The following is a 15856-nucleotide window of genomic DNA, read 5'->3' on the forward strand; positions in this document are numbered from 1 at the left end:
AAGGAGGCAAAATGGGTTTCAGCCTGTTGTCTCCATTAATAAAAATTATTATTACTAGTAGTTCTGTGAACAGTAGACCTCACGCAGTTTTCTCATCAACAAGTATCTGATGTCACCTGTTTGAAATGTTCACAAACTCAGTTCACGTTTGAATTTGTATTCCATATGATGATAATTCATCCAGTTCCATGATAATTCTTTAGCTATGTACACATGGTAGTGTCGCAACGCGCGGTGCGACGCGCGTCCAAAATTCTGCAGTTGTACACATGCGAGCGTTTTATACGCGGCGTCCACCTCCAGTTTAGCAATGGAAGTTGAAGAGGTAACATGTATGTGGCTTGTGTATCGTAGATATAAAGCGAGAAAACGAAGGCAAAGAAACTTTTGGGTTCACCCTATTTTGACCGATAGATTAACGCATGGTCCTTTTGTGACACTTTACCCTAAATTGAGGAAATACGAACCCACATTTTTTAACTATTTGCGAATGTCGATTTCATCTTTTGACGAGTTGTTGGAGATCGTAAAAGACGACTTGGCATCAAGTTCATGTTCTGTTCTTGTAATCAGGACTCGCCATATCCCATATGACATGTCGACTTTTTACTTCTTCTATAAACAATTCTGTTCAAAATTGTTCATTTCCATGGCTGCACACTGAACAGAGTTGCTGTAAAATCACCACACAAAACAAGTGAACTAGATCAAAACTGGCGTCCGACTGCTCTAATGTGTACAGTCCAACTGACTGTAGTGTACTGGGAACTGCGCTGTCGCCGCGCGGTTCAGGTTGAAAGTCTGGGCGGCGCAGTGCGCGGCGCGTCCACATTTGAGTGAGTGGTGCATGTGGACGCTGCCATTATCTCCATTGTATATCACACCGCGCGGTCGGACGCGCGTCTCAAACCGCGCGGTGCGACGCTACCATGTGTACATAGCCTTTCCATGTGATGAAAGTATATCTCAAGCATTTAAAAATTGATTTTTTAAATAAAAAATCTTATAATTTCTTCAGCATAATTTAGTTCATTTAATTATTTTTAATCACCTATTAAATTTGTTTTTTAAATGTGAGAATTATTATACTGATGGACACACATAATCAAAATTTTTCCCAGAATGCAAATGAATGCAAAACAAAATATTGAAACCATAGACCTTATAGGAATATACACAGCTTCTCCATGCAGACATCTGTGTAATGCATTCAATGAATAATCCACTTGTCAGCTGATTAATTATGAATAATATATAGTCTGATTAATCCTATCTTCAGAGTAGATGATTTTATATATAGTGATAACGGACTATGGAGGAATTCCTTTTCTTTTCATATTATCCTTAAAATGCAAGATTTCAAAAAAAACTTGTGTATACACATCGACGCGCAGTTGAAAAAGGAATATTCCTGCCAGATCTTATAGAATTCTATCAACGTGTTTGGCCGTAATTGCGTTACATACAGACAGACAAAAGAAAATCCGAGTTAAAACATAGACCTCACTACGTTCGGTCAATTATAATTAATATACAGTAATAAATAAATAAAAGCGGAAATAAACAAAATAGTGAGCGATAGTAAATTTTGTGTAGCGTGATATTATAACTTCTGAGTAAATTATGAGTGGGATGGTGGGCTGATGACATCCACTATACAGCGATACAACCAACCCATGTATACATTTCAATGAACATTTTTGAATTAAGAATTCTTCCTCCAATATATATTAGTTGAATACAAGAATGGTTCTCCTACACCAAAATAGTTTTTAATTCAATTCAAGAGAAAAGCCTTCTGGGAGAAAAACTTCAATTTCTTAATAAATTACCAAATACAGTAATGTTGTCAATTCAAGTCACCTTGGAAGTGGAAATGTACATGTATATGAATTCTACTGTATTTTTACTATTATCAGCTTGAAATAGACTCGAGATAGTTTTGTTAAAATTGAATCGAGGTAAATTTGTCTAAATCGAGGCAATTGTAGTTCAAAATTTGAATGAAACTGAAGTATAAAAACCAACTTCTTCATTCACCGCTTGAACTTGATTAATTGACAATACCAAATTCAACTTGACTACTATAAATTGTAAGAGAAGAAGGAGAAATTGATTGCTTCATTCACAAATCCAGCAGTTGAACTACTTCGGAGAGCAAAAAGGTTGGAAACTCACCTGATCCATCCATTACTATAGTGAGGTCCACGTTATAATGACAGTATATGATCAACTTTGGTTTTTCTATCCTTGTCTATCATTCGACAAAGCCGGTGGTACTATCCTTTTCTAGGTTTACAACAATGACAGTTATGTTTTTGACAGTGTAGAAATATAATTAATTAATGCAGAGAATCGGCATCGCTATTCTTCTATCTTTATCCACTGCCATTATAACATGGACCACACTATATAATATTACCTTATTGCTCGTACCAAAGTCTCAAACTAATATCAGCTACCTTATACCCTATCCCTAGGATAATCACTTTCAAAAAATAAACTAACTAGAATCCATAGAAATATTTTACTCAAGCTAACTAACAATAATTGTAGTAAATTCACTGTGTGGTAGATCAATAAAATAGATACATGATTAGTATTGAAAGACATGCGCTTACATGCAGAATAGGAGCTATCGTTATCCTCATGCTGACTGGTGTTAGTCATGTGAACCTCAGCTAGAAAGGCCACTGAAACCACGCCTTCGCCTTCACTCGCTGCATTTACACAATAAAACAAATTCGAGTGTTAGTTAAAAATCAAAACTAAATTAACGCAAACTGAAGAATCAAGAGGTACAGGAAAGTAAGAATTGGAGTAACTTTTCAAAGTCTAGGGCTCCAATAAAGCGAAAGTAGGAATAATTAAAGTAAACTCAATGAAACCAAATAAAGTAATTAGTGTACGTTGTTTTTTATCATTCAAGTAGATGAATTTAATCAATGGCATCCTAACACAGAACTTTCAAAATTGATTCAACCATGAATATAGTTTTGGATACAGTATGTAAAAAGATGAATAATAAATCAAATACTAATTTAAATATGAAATGACGAACTCAGATTTCTGATGACTCATGAGTAGGTTATCGTTAAGGTATTGGAGAAGACCATAACAGTCTAGTCACTTGAAAGATACTTTCATTGTGAAGATCGTAACAGTCAGGTCGAACAGTATTGGAGAAGTTTTGTAAAAATTAAACACAGATTTCAAAAGTGATTATGGTTAATATCCTATCGAATAAATACAATTTTCAAAATGCAAACTCTGGTTATAGTATGTGAGAAATCAAATTTTCAAACAGCAAACTCACTCAAAATTTAGTTAGGATTTGTTGAAATGAGAACAACACTTACCTATGCTACACTGGGACGGAGATGTGCTGAGTTTGGGTTCGATTCCAGTTTCTGACGGGCTTTTTCCCTGTGACGGTAGGTGCTCGTCGTCATCAACTTGAATCACAAGATTGCTGCCACATGTTTGACAGCGACGAGAGTTGTCTGTAATCAGATTTTTTTCATAAATCTAAAAGTTATTCCCAAAATTAAGCTCAAATCATTCAAATATCATCCTGTATTGATTGATTCATGCAATAAGTACATCAATGATAGGAAGCGGAAAAAATAGGGTAACCTTGTGCTATTCCTCTCCCAAATTTAGATAAGGTTACACATAGTCCGAAATAGGTTAAGTCTTGTGTTCACTTCAAAAAATGTCCAGTCCTTAATTATTTTCACAAAGTAGATTTTTAATTTTCGATCCTGAATGTAAACCTGCAATGGTCAGACACTCTAATAGTTTAAAGCAAATTTCACTATTTCTTACATTTTTTCATCTTGATCGAAAACTTCTTTTAAAACTCTACAAACTAGTAAACATCTTCACTTTATGATATAATGGTTAAAATCAAGTTAATTTAAATTTTAACAAAATTATGAAGTGTTTTATCATCAAGTTTTTTCGCTCTTCCAAGGAATAATTATAATATTAATTAGTCGGTTGTTACTCTAGAAGACATTGCAGTTAGCCGACCTAAGATGCAAAAGAACAAAGTGTTGATTGAAACACAAACATACAAAACTGTCAAAAACTATAGAGATGAACCCACTAACCTTTATGAATAGTTGCTTTTAATTCTTGGGAGAATACTGCTGAGCATTTCATACACCTAAATACGAGTTGGTTCATTTCCTTGAGAGGTCGTGATTCCAATACCTTTCCAATTCTTTGCAATAAAATCTGTGATCAGAAACAATAAGAAAATGGATTAGCATTTTTTATTATTTAAAACATTACAAGAACAATGAACAATAAAATATAGACTGTGAAAATTAAACCAAAATATCATTATGATAGACACACGTTAAATAAATTAAAATGGAACATCAGTAACTATATTACTAAGGGAGTAAGCTCAAGCTTGGAGAAATTAATTGATAGAACATATCATATAATAAATATACGTACAAAGAAATACAGTTTATCTTTCACTAATAAACAATCAGTTCACTGATTCTCTTTTCGAGAAATTTGAGGACATTTTTGGAGGGGGGGGTGTTCAAAATGTTTTACTAATTATTCATGTTCAAGTTTGTTATGGTTTTAAGAGAACAAACTATTGGTGGGGTTCAAAAGAAATGTTTTTGGGGATCACGTAATAGTCTGATAGCTCTCAAATCATTTTTTAAGAATACATATATCTTATGTTTCCCCAACTCATCACCATTGAGGCCAACACAGAACAACTACTCTTCTTATTCAACAGGTTCATTGCTTTATCCTAAATATTATTTTTAAAATGCCTCAATACTCTGGAATTTTTAAAACAAGTTCCAATATATTGATGATCTTATCTTTTTTTCAACGAGCATCATTGGATGTCATACTGTGTATACAAAGTATTCATTTAATATTATGGCAAATATTTATATATTAAGATTGTGTTAATTACCTGAGCATCATTAGGTTCCATTTCGTAGGAGCGTTCAGTACAATTCCTTCTGATAGTGTCGAATGTTAGTTGAATAGTTGGTGGTTCGGATGATGTCTTAACACAGCTTAGTACTGTGGATAGAGCCCATTTGACCAATACGCGGCCTGATTCTGTGCCCTTCTCTTTCAGTTCTCTGAGGAAAAGAAACATAACATGAATTTAGAGTTTTAATAAGATTAAAAAACATATAACTGTTTTTTAAAACACAGTCGCAAATCTTGAATTAAACTGATACTGAATTGATTAGTGACTGGATGTGACTCTCTCCACATGAAAATTCAGCAGTTTTTTAAAAATAGTTTTGAAAATAGTTAAATGAGGGAAGTTCATCACTTCTAACTAGGAAAAAATTTCAAATCTCAACAGTTGGAAACGAAATTATGTCCAAATCAATTAGTACTTGTAGACTTCTAGAAAAAAAATGGATTACAGATTGCTTGATTCTATCAATCTTCCTTACTTTCCTTAGACAGCTTGAATGTGAAATGATTAGTCTTGTTTAGAGAGTTAAGATGTTGCTTGGAATGGACTTGATAAAATGAATAATTTAAAAAATACCGAATTTTATTTGAATGTTACCTTTCTGTGAGCATCAAAAATATCTCGTCCTTCTTGCCATCTGATGCGACCTTTTGTACAAGCCACAGAAGATTATTCTCATGGTCCTCTTCTTTTTCTTCATCTAAAAATTGAGAGTTTAGTTAATAAATTCAGTAGTTCATACCAATCACAGAAAATAATGTGAGATATAAAATAATATTATGAAGTTTTATATTGAGGTAGATTGAAGTCATTGAGATAGTAAAGACAAAAGAAATGAAGAATTGAAATAAATTATAATCAATAAATTATCTAAATCACACTTTACAAGGATAACTAAAAATGTGGAGAATACGACTACAAAGAAGAAGAAAAAGTAAAAGAGAGAAACATGTTCTATTCATTATCTTATTATTGATAGCCTATTATTTACTCACTATCAAATGAGAGATATTTATCATCCTTTATCATCATTGATAAAACCAATTGTCCATCTTGTCCATTATCCTTCCTACCTGAGACGTACAAGAATTCTCCACTTTTTATATCAACAACTAAAATAAAAAAAAGGATTCATAATAATGGATAATTAGTTTACATTATTGAAACAATGATAGAGAGCATACGATTTTGATTTATAAAATACGTCATTAAATCGATCAATGTTACAATTATTTATATTAAAAATAATAGGACACTGATGCTGCCCATACCACTTTAACCATACCATTTTAAAAATATAATATAATTTTTTATTATGGAGAAATTCCACATCTCTTCCCAGACAATCAAGCAATTATTCATATATTAATGAATATATGTGTCTCCTTTTTTTTAAAGACACAGCAATAAATTGATTACTTTGACTTGACAAACGCAGCAATTAAAAATTGAATGTGCAATGAGAATTTAATAAGCAATATTGAACTTACCCGAATCTTCAACTGATGCCGGTTTTTCTTCGCCATCACTACTCGCCTCCTGCCTGACGGTTCTGTCGGATGAGGCGCTTTCCGAGGTGTCCAGTCTGAGTTTGGTGGGGTTGGCGGTGGCCGGTTCGTCTGTGGTGCTCTCGTAGGTGGTGTCCATGGGGGACACGCACTGGCCAAAGTCCTTGCTCGACTGGTCGGCGGCCGAGCCCACAGCCGGCGAGTAGAAGAGATCGGAGCCGGCTGTTGTGTTCAGGAGAGCTTGCTCAATCTGCGAATAAAATGGGTTGATTAATTGGAAAATTGGATTGAAATGAGAGAAAAGTTTTGGTGTTTTCAGTAGATTCTGTCCGATTTGGGAATAAAAAATGTAAATGAGAGATAAATTGAGTCGTGGTCAATACAACTGTCCGATCTTCGGATAAAATGGGTTGATAATATGGAAAATTCGATTGAAATGAGAGAAAAGTTTTGGTTTTTTCAGTAGATTCTGTCCGATCTGGGAATAAGAAAGGTAAATTAGAGATAAATTGAGTCGAAGTCAGTACAGTATGTAGAGAAAGGGAGGAGAGAAAAAATATATAGGGAGGAAAAATAGTAGAATTTTGTCTGATATGGAATTAAAATATATTAATGACAGGGAAATTTGAGTTGTGTTCGGTAGATTCTATCCAATTTGGAAGAAAAAGATAAATAATGCAAGAAAAATAGAAAATGGAGAATGGAAGATTGATAGAAAAATGAGAAATGGAAGAAACTTATGAAACTACAGTATGAAAGATGGACTAATAAGATCAAGGTATAATCGAATGCTAGTAGAGTTTATCACAAACCTATAGTTAAAATTAATCTTTAATTTGGATTAAAATCAGCATTGAATTTTAATTAATCATAAAATCAATTTTGGTAATATGATAAAACACAATAACACTTTCTTGAAACTTTTAACTTGCAACTGAAGTACATATAGTACAGTGCTATCTAACGTAAGGCGGTCAAAATGATGTTCGAAACTTTCGATGACAGGATGAATAGAGGAGAGAATGGAAGAATGGGTTGAGAATAAATTGACTTTTTAGAGTCAATTGACTTATTAGAATCAATTGAACATTTCTAATAGTTGTCAATGTTTGCCAAATGTTTGTTTGTTTGTGCAAATCTTTAGTATTTTTAATGCTGATAATAAATATTGCAACCATTCCATCCACAACAGAATTATTTCAAATTCAGTCTGAATGACAATAGAATGAATATTATAAAGTTATATGAGATTCAGCAAAGTCCTAACTCCGCCTAATATAGTTATTTGTGCAACTAGTGCGCAAAGTGCCACTTTACTGCACCGAAAGAAACGTTTACGGAATGATGGTTTCTTGAGTGCAGCAAAGAAACTTTGCGCACGTATTGCACATTAAATTTTTCCTACAGTTACCATAGAATGTGAAAAGTCAGTAATAGACGGTGAACATGTCCTATACCAAATAAAATGTTTGTTTGTGCAAATCGTAAGTATTATTAATGCTGATAATAAATATTGCAACCATTCCACAACAGAATTATTTCAAATTCAGTCTGAATGACAATAGAATGAATATTATAAAGTTATATGAGATTCAATTATAATAATACTTCATCTACAAGAAGTCATCAGCAAGTGTAGAAATGGCCATATCACTTGGCTGGATAATATATGTATTTTGAGCCATCAATGAGCCTCACAAACATTATACTTCACCCGTGACTAAAAGTTTAATATTCTCCTATCCGAAAACAGAAATTTTAAACTTAACCTCACTTTGGACTATTTATGTGCCAAAATCAAGGAATGAAGAAGTTTTGGGCAATTGCCTGTTTCTCTTTCAAATATCGTGTTTGTGACTGTTCTAATAAATAAATAAATAAATATTGAATACTATCAAAACTTCTTGTTTATTTACTGTTTGTTATTCAATATCTCGCGGTAATAATCAGCTGTTTTACAAAAATTTCCAGCCAGCAACATATTCAGGTTTACCAACATTTCTTTTACTTTGCCGCACTCTACCGTCATAAAGCGTGTTAACTATTTTGTGTTGTTATGTTGCAAATTTGGAGTGCAACAAAGTCTTTGCCGCACTCAAATCTACATTCCCGCACTGGGTGTGGGAATAAGGTATTTTGCGTACTATAATTGATGCGGGAATGAGCACTTTTTCGGGTAACTGTAGGAAAAAGAATTTTTTCATTTTCCTTTTCATTTCAGGAGATCCAGTGATCAATCAACACCAGTGGAAGCTGTGTTCTCAACGGCACAATATCTGTCACGACACCTTTGGTGAGAGTAAAAACTGTTTCATTTGACGTCATTCAATTCCGACCCCCACGAAATCGAACGATATCGTGTCGGAGAGAAATCGGTGTATGTGAAACGGCTAATCTTGACGACCACCTTAGTTACTGACTGTATAATAAATGTAGTAGAGTTTAGGGACTCACATCATGGAGAAAACAACAAAAAATAATCTATCAACGATACAAATAGAGAACAAGAATGTGCGTGGATGTCAACTCCTGACAGGATAACAAAGTATGCGAATGAGAGAATGTCATGCTTACATTGAAAGGTGAGCCTGAAGCAATTTCTGCCGTAACAGTTATCGGTGTATTATGAAGGCCTTGGATGGACGTCCCGTAAATAGACTGCAGAGTTTCTTCGTTTTCTGCCATTTGCTGTACAAAACTCCGAAAACCTTGACGATATTCTTCAATATTGAAGCTTCCTGATTGCTTTTCTGCTTGATCTGTAAAAAATAAGAAAAAGTTGATTTGAGAATGCGTTCTACAGTATTAATATGAAAAGAAGTAGTTTAATGATATTTACTTATTTTACAATCAATTTTTTTGTGAGAGTGATGCCCATATGATCTAGGATCGTGCGTGGGTAATGAGGCGGATGATAATGAGAGATGAATGGACCTACAGTTTTAGGTGGGTTTCGAACCACTGAATGTATGTATGTAAGACGGCGTGACCTAGTAGACTGGAGTGTTGCATCCTCAGTCTGCTATCTCTGTGCCATTTATGGGTTCGATACCCATTCAGTAAGGCACTTTATATAATTATAATCCCTTACATGAGTCATAGATGCATGTGGACATAGTCAGATGCAATGTTTCAAATATTCCTATTCTTACTGTTTCGTTCATCCAAAAGCCTGACTTGAACTTTGCAATGTCTTTTTCAACACTCAACACTTTCAACTGTAGATGATTGTGTGACTGACAATGAAAAAAAATAGTAGTAGAACATTATTTACAGTTTACAACGCATAGTGATGAGTATTAGATATATTTTAGGAATTATAATATAAAAGATAATTATAACAATTATTAAGATAATGATTTCAATTTATTATTTCGTTTATCCTACAACTGTTTTATTTTTACAAAACCCAGGGTTTCGATGTTCAAGGCATTATCTTCAGTTGAGATTGAGCTTAAACTTGAGTACAAACTCAAAATTAGCTATGCTCAAAACTCTCAACTAAATATGAGGCCTTGATAATAGAAGCCTTGGGTTTTGTAAATTAGAATATTTCTAGTAGGAAAGACAACATATATTGTGTTTTTAATCATGTAAAAATTCTACAACATCTTTGAATAAGAAGAACCAAGAACTTCTGTTACTGCAAATATTGATCAAAGAACTAAATAGCTTCTCCAAATTTCCTTCTGCTACTTAGTTATTTGGTCAATATTTGCAATATCAGAAGTCCTTGGTTCTATTTATACAGCTTTCATTGGATGTTTGAAATGACTATTATACAGTAACTATACTAGTAGTTCTGTGAACAGTAGACCTCACGCTCAGTAAGTTACATTGACCTGTTGTTATGTTTTCTCGAGAATTAATAAATAATTTATCAGTTTAAAATGTCTAGAAAAAATCCTTAATAAGCATACAGCTTTCTGTCCTATCGTACCGTGACGTGTCGTCCCGGAATGTGAGTGTGAGCGCTGTTATCAGGTCTGGCTGCCGTCGATATGTCAATCCAATGAACCCATCAGAGAACATTCTTGTTGTCGAAATTAACAAAATAAACTACCATAACGCTAATGTCCTACAAACTTCATTTCTCACTTTTCATGATTTTAGAAATCAATTTCTTTTCAATAATATTTGGTGCAATTTCAATCAGATAAAAAAGAAAAATGTAAAAAAATGTTTTCCAAATGTTTTCCACACTTTAAACTAGAATCATGGCCTCAGCTTATGGAAAGACAAAGTTAGTAGACAACTGTCTACTAACGTTGATGGAAAGATACATTTTCAAGATGTTCGATGTTTTGAACGGGTAGTATTATAGTCCACTAGACAGCTGATTTATGATGAATAATTCTATAGTCTGATTTTTACGGTAATATTGGCGTATGAAGGAGGCTCCTTTTTCCTTTTATATTATCCTTGAAACGCAAAATTTCCAAAAACCTTGTATATACATCGACGCGCAATTTAAAAAGGAGCATACCTGTCAAATTTCATGAAAATCTATTACCGCGTTTCGCCGTAAATGCGCAACATATAAACATTCAAACATTAAGAGAAATGCCAAACCGTCGACTTGAATCTTAGACCTCACTTCGTTCGGTCAATTATGTTTTTCTGTGGTAGGCTTATAATTATTCTTCGCCACAGGATACTTCATATAGTTATTTTACATTGCAGAGTTATACATATAAAATAAATGTATGTGGAACCTTGTTTGCAATCTTTTGTTGAACAAATCGTACCTGTAGAATATTAAATGCTAAATCTTACTCTCAGTTCTGGTCTTGTTTTGGATCCTCATCTGGCGTTCCTCTGTTTCAACTGAATCGGCATCTTGGATTACAGCCACTCGAACTTTCGGCGTTTTTTTACTGGAGACAGATCTCGAAACACCACCACGCTCGCTCAGTCTACGACTTGGACTTCCCGTGCTTGAATCTCCTGCAATAAACAAGACACAATCTTTAAAAATGGAAAATAAATAATTTGAAATAATAATTCAAGGAAAGCACTACTAAATACATTTTTAATTCGACATCTGAAAAAGCCATACTGTAATGACGTCCCACAATATCCACCCAAATTTTACAAAAAAATAGAATAAAGATATTCTTGAGTCTAAAGCATGATAAATTAAATCATAATGTTAAAAATAGAGGTATATTCCTGAATATTATTAAGTATTACCATTGATAAGCTCTTCTGAAGACGTTGGGGGTCTTCTAGGCGTTCTAGATCTTATTGGAAGTCCACCATATTTTACTATCTCTCCCAGCATTTCTTTTTCTTTCGTATTTAATGGTTTGCCATCTAACAGCAGCTGAAAATATAACCAATTAGGTATATTATAATTAAAAATAATAGAAAAGTTATATTTGAAAAGGAAATAATATTTCAACTGAGTTGTGGTCGATGTTGTAGAAACGTTCCATGATGAAATAAAAACACATAGATGTTGTCAGTTTTCTACACTTTAATTTGGTAATTAAAGTGTAGAAAACTGACAACATCTATGTGTTTTTATTTCATCAGGAAATAATATCATTTATATATTAAACGATTCCTATTTGTCATATAGATTTCATCGTTCATGTGCAATTGCAGAGGTCTCCAGAATATTTCATTAGAGTATTAATTGGAATTTTGTTTCAGTATGAATTCAGAAGGAATCAAATTATTACAATTTCATGTTTATTCTTGAAAATAAATTCTAAATTATTTGAAAATATATTGAAACTTAACAATTTGCATGTAAGAATCTATCTAACATTACACAAATAGCCTAAATTCTTATTGATATGGGTTAAGAGCAAACAAATAGCTAAGCTTTGGACAGAGATAATAATTTGAAGTAAATATTATTTTTGTAAACATAGAAGATAAAGTAGTTGACGAATGTTGGATACGAACCATGGATAAAAGTCAAACGAAACCACAGAAAAATATTGTAAGAGAAATAAAATAATATTATTTGTCTTTCGACTGACATAATAAATTACCTTTAGACTGATTATATTATTTCAAACTAGCATGTAACCCGTGCTTTGCACTGGGGAAAATTTGGCGTTATAGAATCTCCTTATGTCCAGGAAACATGAAGAAATAGAATACCTTTGATTCAACAACCGCGCTCGCTACCAAACAAGATACAGAGTCACTTGGAGAAAGTCCTGTTTGATTGGGCTTTTATAGTTAGATGAACTTTGAATCATAAACTGAATAAATTTGTTTTAATTATTATAAAAGAATTAATTTATTAATAGCAATAAGAGCAAGCCTATATCCATCATCGGTAAATTCGGAATCTCTATGCAAGATTTCAAGTCAATCAGTTCTGTAGTTCAGACGTGATGATGCGTCATTCGTGTATTTCCTATCCCGTACATGTTTAGGACGATTCTTTCCTTCATTATATTATACGAGATTACTATACATATATTACTATACTATATTATACATTATATTATTTACTCGTAGATAGATTAGGGATTGAAACAGTTTTTGGCGAATGCCTGTTCCTTCATCTCAAATTTTGTTATAATTAATTACAAACAGGACAATTGATGAATAAATACAGAATAAAGCAAATATTTGTAAACAGATTATTGTTATTTCGAATAATTCAATGATTATTGATAACATGAATAAGAGTTGAGTAGAGAGGGTGGGACTGAGACTGACCTTTGATGTGAATTCATTGCGAATTAGATGCGAGCAAGTTTGTAGACGATAGCTCTTGGCGTAACTAACTGGATTTCCTTCCAGATCAAGTTGGCAGAGATTTTCCAGTTCTCTAAGAGCTGCGAAAGTTCTAAAATTGTCTAGGAGATTATGCGACACATCCAGCCTTCTCAGATTTTTGTAGAGCCAGATTTCTATAAATAAGGATAACAGTAATGTTAAAAAGGTGTTGCATACAACACAAACCAGCAAAATTCAAAACACTATGAGTTACTGAATTAATCAAGAAAATAGGCCGTATTTTTCAATGATCACAATACATCTTTACATGAATTGCGTTGACTGGCATACATTTTCAAATGGTACACAATTTCAATACAATATACAAAATCTGAATCATTGGATAATAATTCATCGAACAAATATAGAGAATCAATTATTTCTCATGATTCGATTCTTACACTCAAGTTTTAAATATCTAGTCAAGCTATTTCTATCATTGACAGGTTGGGTTGGAAAATAAATTAATATCAAGTGAATGAAGTAGAAGTAGATAAGTAGCTTTCTCACGTATTTAAAATTCATAAATAAGAAATGGCCAACGGATATTAATTTTCTGATTTCAGGTGATGATTTTTCAGTAAATTTTGAGGAATGATACATCAAAAACAAAACCTTCAAGATATAATAGTCGAGTTGACATATTCCTGCTCTAATCATACTGAAGCATATTTTAACAATTGCAGAAATGAGTTGACTCCTATTTAGCCTACCTACTAATAATAAATGAGTACAGTTATGAGTATGACTCATTTGGATTCACGTCTTGGAATGCAACATACAGAGATTAGATCAAAAAACACTCATGACTTATCTAATTCATAATGCACGAAATTAAATAAACTTGGAAAACTGAGTTTTGTGATGAAGTTTTAGCTGTTGAGTAATGTGAGCTGTTAAGCTACAATGTTTCAACAGAAGAAAAATAAATTGAGCGAGTATATTCCACCTGCAAGATCGTCGATGAGATTGTTCCTTAGTATTAGAACATCCAGCCTCCGACTAGCCACCTCACTGAGTGCCGGCAGAGATTCCAGATGGTTGTAGCTGAGATTGACGTGTCGGAGATGGTCGAGAGATTCAAGGCACCATTTGCTAGTAATGCGGTTGTTGCTGAGATCAAGGTACTGCAGCCAGGGCGTGCCTCGGAACATGCGGGGACTCACCACTTCCATGTCGTTGTTGCTGAAGCTCACCGTGCGGAGGTCTTCCCATACCGGTACCTGGAAACATTCACATTCTTTCAATTCCTCTTTTATATTTACTCAAGTCAACTGACTGGGTAATCATCAAAGTAGTTGTTTCACCCAGGATATCCTGGGTTGAGAAGGTTACAAATGAGGAGAATCGTCGAAGTGTTTATTTTAACCAGGGTGTCCTGGGGTGAGAAGGTTATAAATGAAGAGAATCGTCAAAGTGTTTATTTTAACCAGGGTGTCCTGGTGTGAAAGTATTTATGAGTAAAATCAGAGGGAACAAAGCGCTAAAATTTGAATATATCAAATGTTGGAATGTGTGCTCTTCAATTTACTGTATTTCAAAACTGCATCTAATGAGTTTTCTAACCGATACTGTTACAATCTTGTAATAGGCCTAGACACACTCTTTTACTTTCTATAGATTAGAGATGAGGTGGGATTAGGTTGCAGAACCGCGACCCTATATGTATCCCACTGCAGAGAAGATACTAGGTTATATTTTCTAAATCGATGTTTAGAAAGATTTATATTATTCTTGTTTCTTGTGTTAAAGTTAGGTTGGTTGCATTACATGTATGGTTTTAAACGTTTTGCCAGTGTTAAGGCTTCCAGAATGAAGATTGATTCAACCGTAAATTGATTTTTTTTCAACAAATGGAGGGTCTGATGCCAGAGTGAACCAACTCCAAAATTTGAATTTTTGTAATACTCTGATCTATACTATGGGCTTGTATGCTCGATTCGATTTGCGTGAAAAATTGTTCTGATCGTCTACATTATGTAGGCTAGTCTTGAAGGGCCCTACACACTTACGGATTTCGCCTATGTCCTTGAAAAGGCTCGGTGCAAAATCAATACACACTTGTGAGCAACGCGAATCCCGCTAGCCGTACTTTTCGAGTTTATTCTCTCCACCTAAATCTAAATCATCCAATAATGGAGATGGAGGAATTTCTATTTCATATTTGGATTCAGCGACCCCACATTCTTAATACCAGGTGTCCCATTTTCGAAAATACCCAAAAACAAGGGAGTTATGACTGTTTTTAATATAGCTTTCCATTATCATAATAAAAACCAACTAGGTTAATAGGATAATAATTCTTCTGCTCACAAAGGAACAGTTTTTTAGAAGTTTATAAAATCTTGAACGTTTAAACATCAACATTTTAAAACTTTGAAAAGATTAATCCAAATATGAAATCAGAAAACTTCTCCCATTATCACCTAATAAAATAAAAATGTATTTATAGAAATAGAATTCTTCATTAATAACATTCAAGTACTCACAGAGTTTTTATCTTTAACTATTTCTGAGTTCCCGCGAACCATTTTATTAATTCGAGGAAGCTGAAATCAAAATCTCTATTTTTAGGAGATTTAGATTTCTATACTACATGCGCCCAGCTGGAAGAGCCTATACA

General features: G+C 33.5%; 1 protein-coding gene across 2 annotated transcripts in view; it reads right to left on the reverse strand.

Annotated features, from left to right (window-relative positions):
• LOC111053496 (serine/threonine-protein kinase 11-interacting protein) overlaps window positions 1-15856 on the reverse strand; it is a 35304-nt gene that overhangs the window by 17551 nt on the left and 1897 nt on the right. The window contains exons 3-13 of one of the 2 annotated variants that reach the window (XM_022340394.2): window positions 14183-14456; window positions 13174-13367; window positions 11680-11812; window positions 11263-11433; window positions 9061-9245; window positions 6469-6736; window positions 5576-5678; window positions 4955-5129; window positions 4116-4242; window positions 3360-3503; window positions 2622-2720 (exon numbers count right to left, since the gene is read on the reverse strand). In XM_022340394.2, coding sequence (XP_022196086.2) covers window positions 2622-2720; window positions 3360-3503; window positions 4116-4242; window positions 4955-5129; window positions 5576-5678; window positions 6469-6736; window positions 9061-9245; window positions 11263-11433; window positions 11680-11812; window positions 13174-13367; window positions 14183-14456 — 1873 coding nt within the window. The remainder of the gene's footprint in view (window positions 1-2621; window positions 2721-3359; window positions 3504-4115; window positions 4243-4954; window positions 5130-5575; window positions 5679-6468; window positions 6737-9060; window positions 9246-11262; window positions 11434-11679; window positions 11813-13173; window positions 13368-14182; window positions 14457-15856) is intronic. The other variant, XM_022340395.2, reaches the window with a different exon arrangement.

Source organism: Nilaparvata lugens, chromosome 8, assembly GCF_014356525.2.
Source record: "Nilaparvata lugens isolate BPH chromosome 8, ASM1435652v1, whole genome shotgun sequence".
Lineage (NCBI taxonomy): Eukaryota > Metazoa > Arthropoda > Insecta > Hemiptera > Delphacidae > Nilaparvata > Nilaparvata lugens.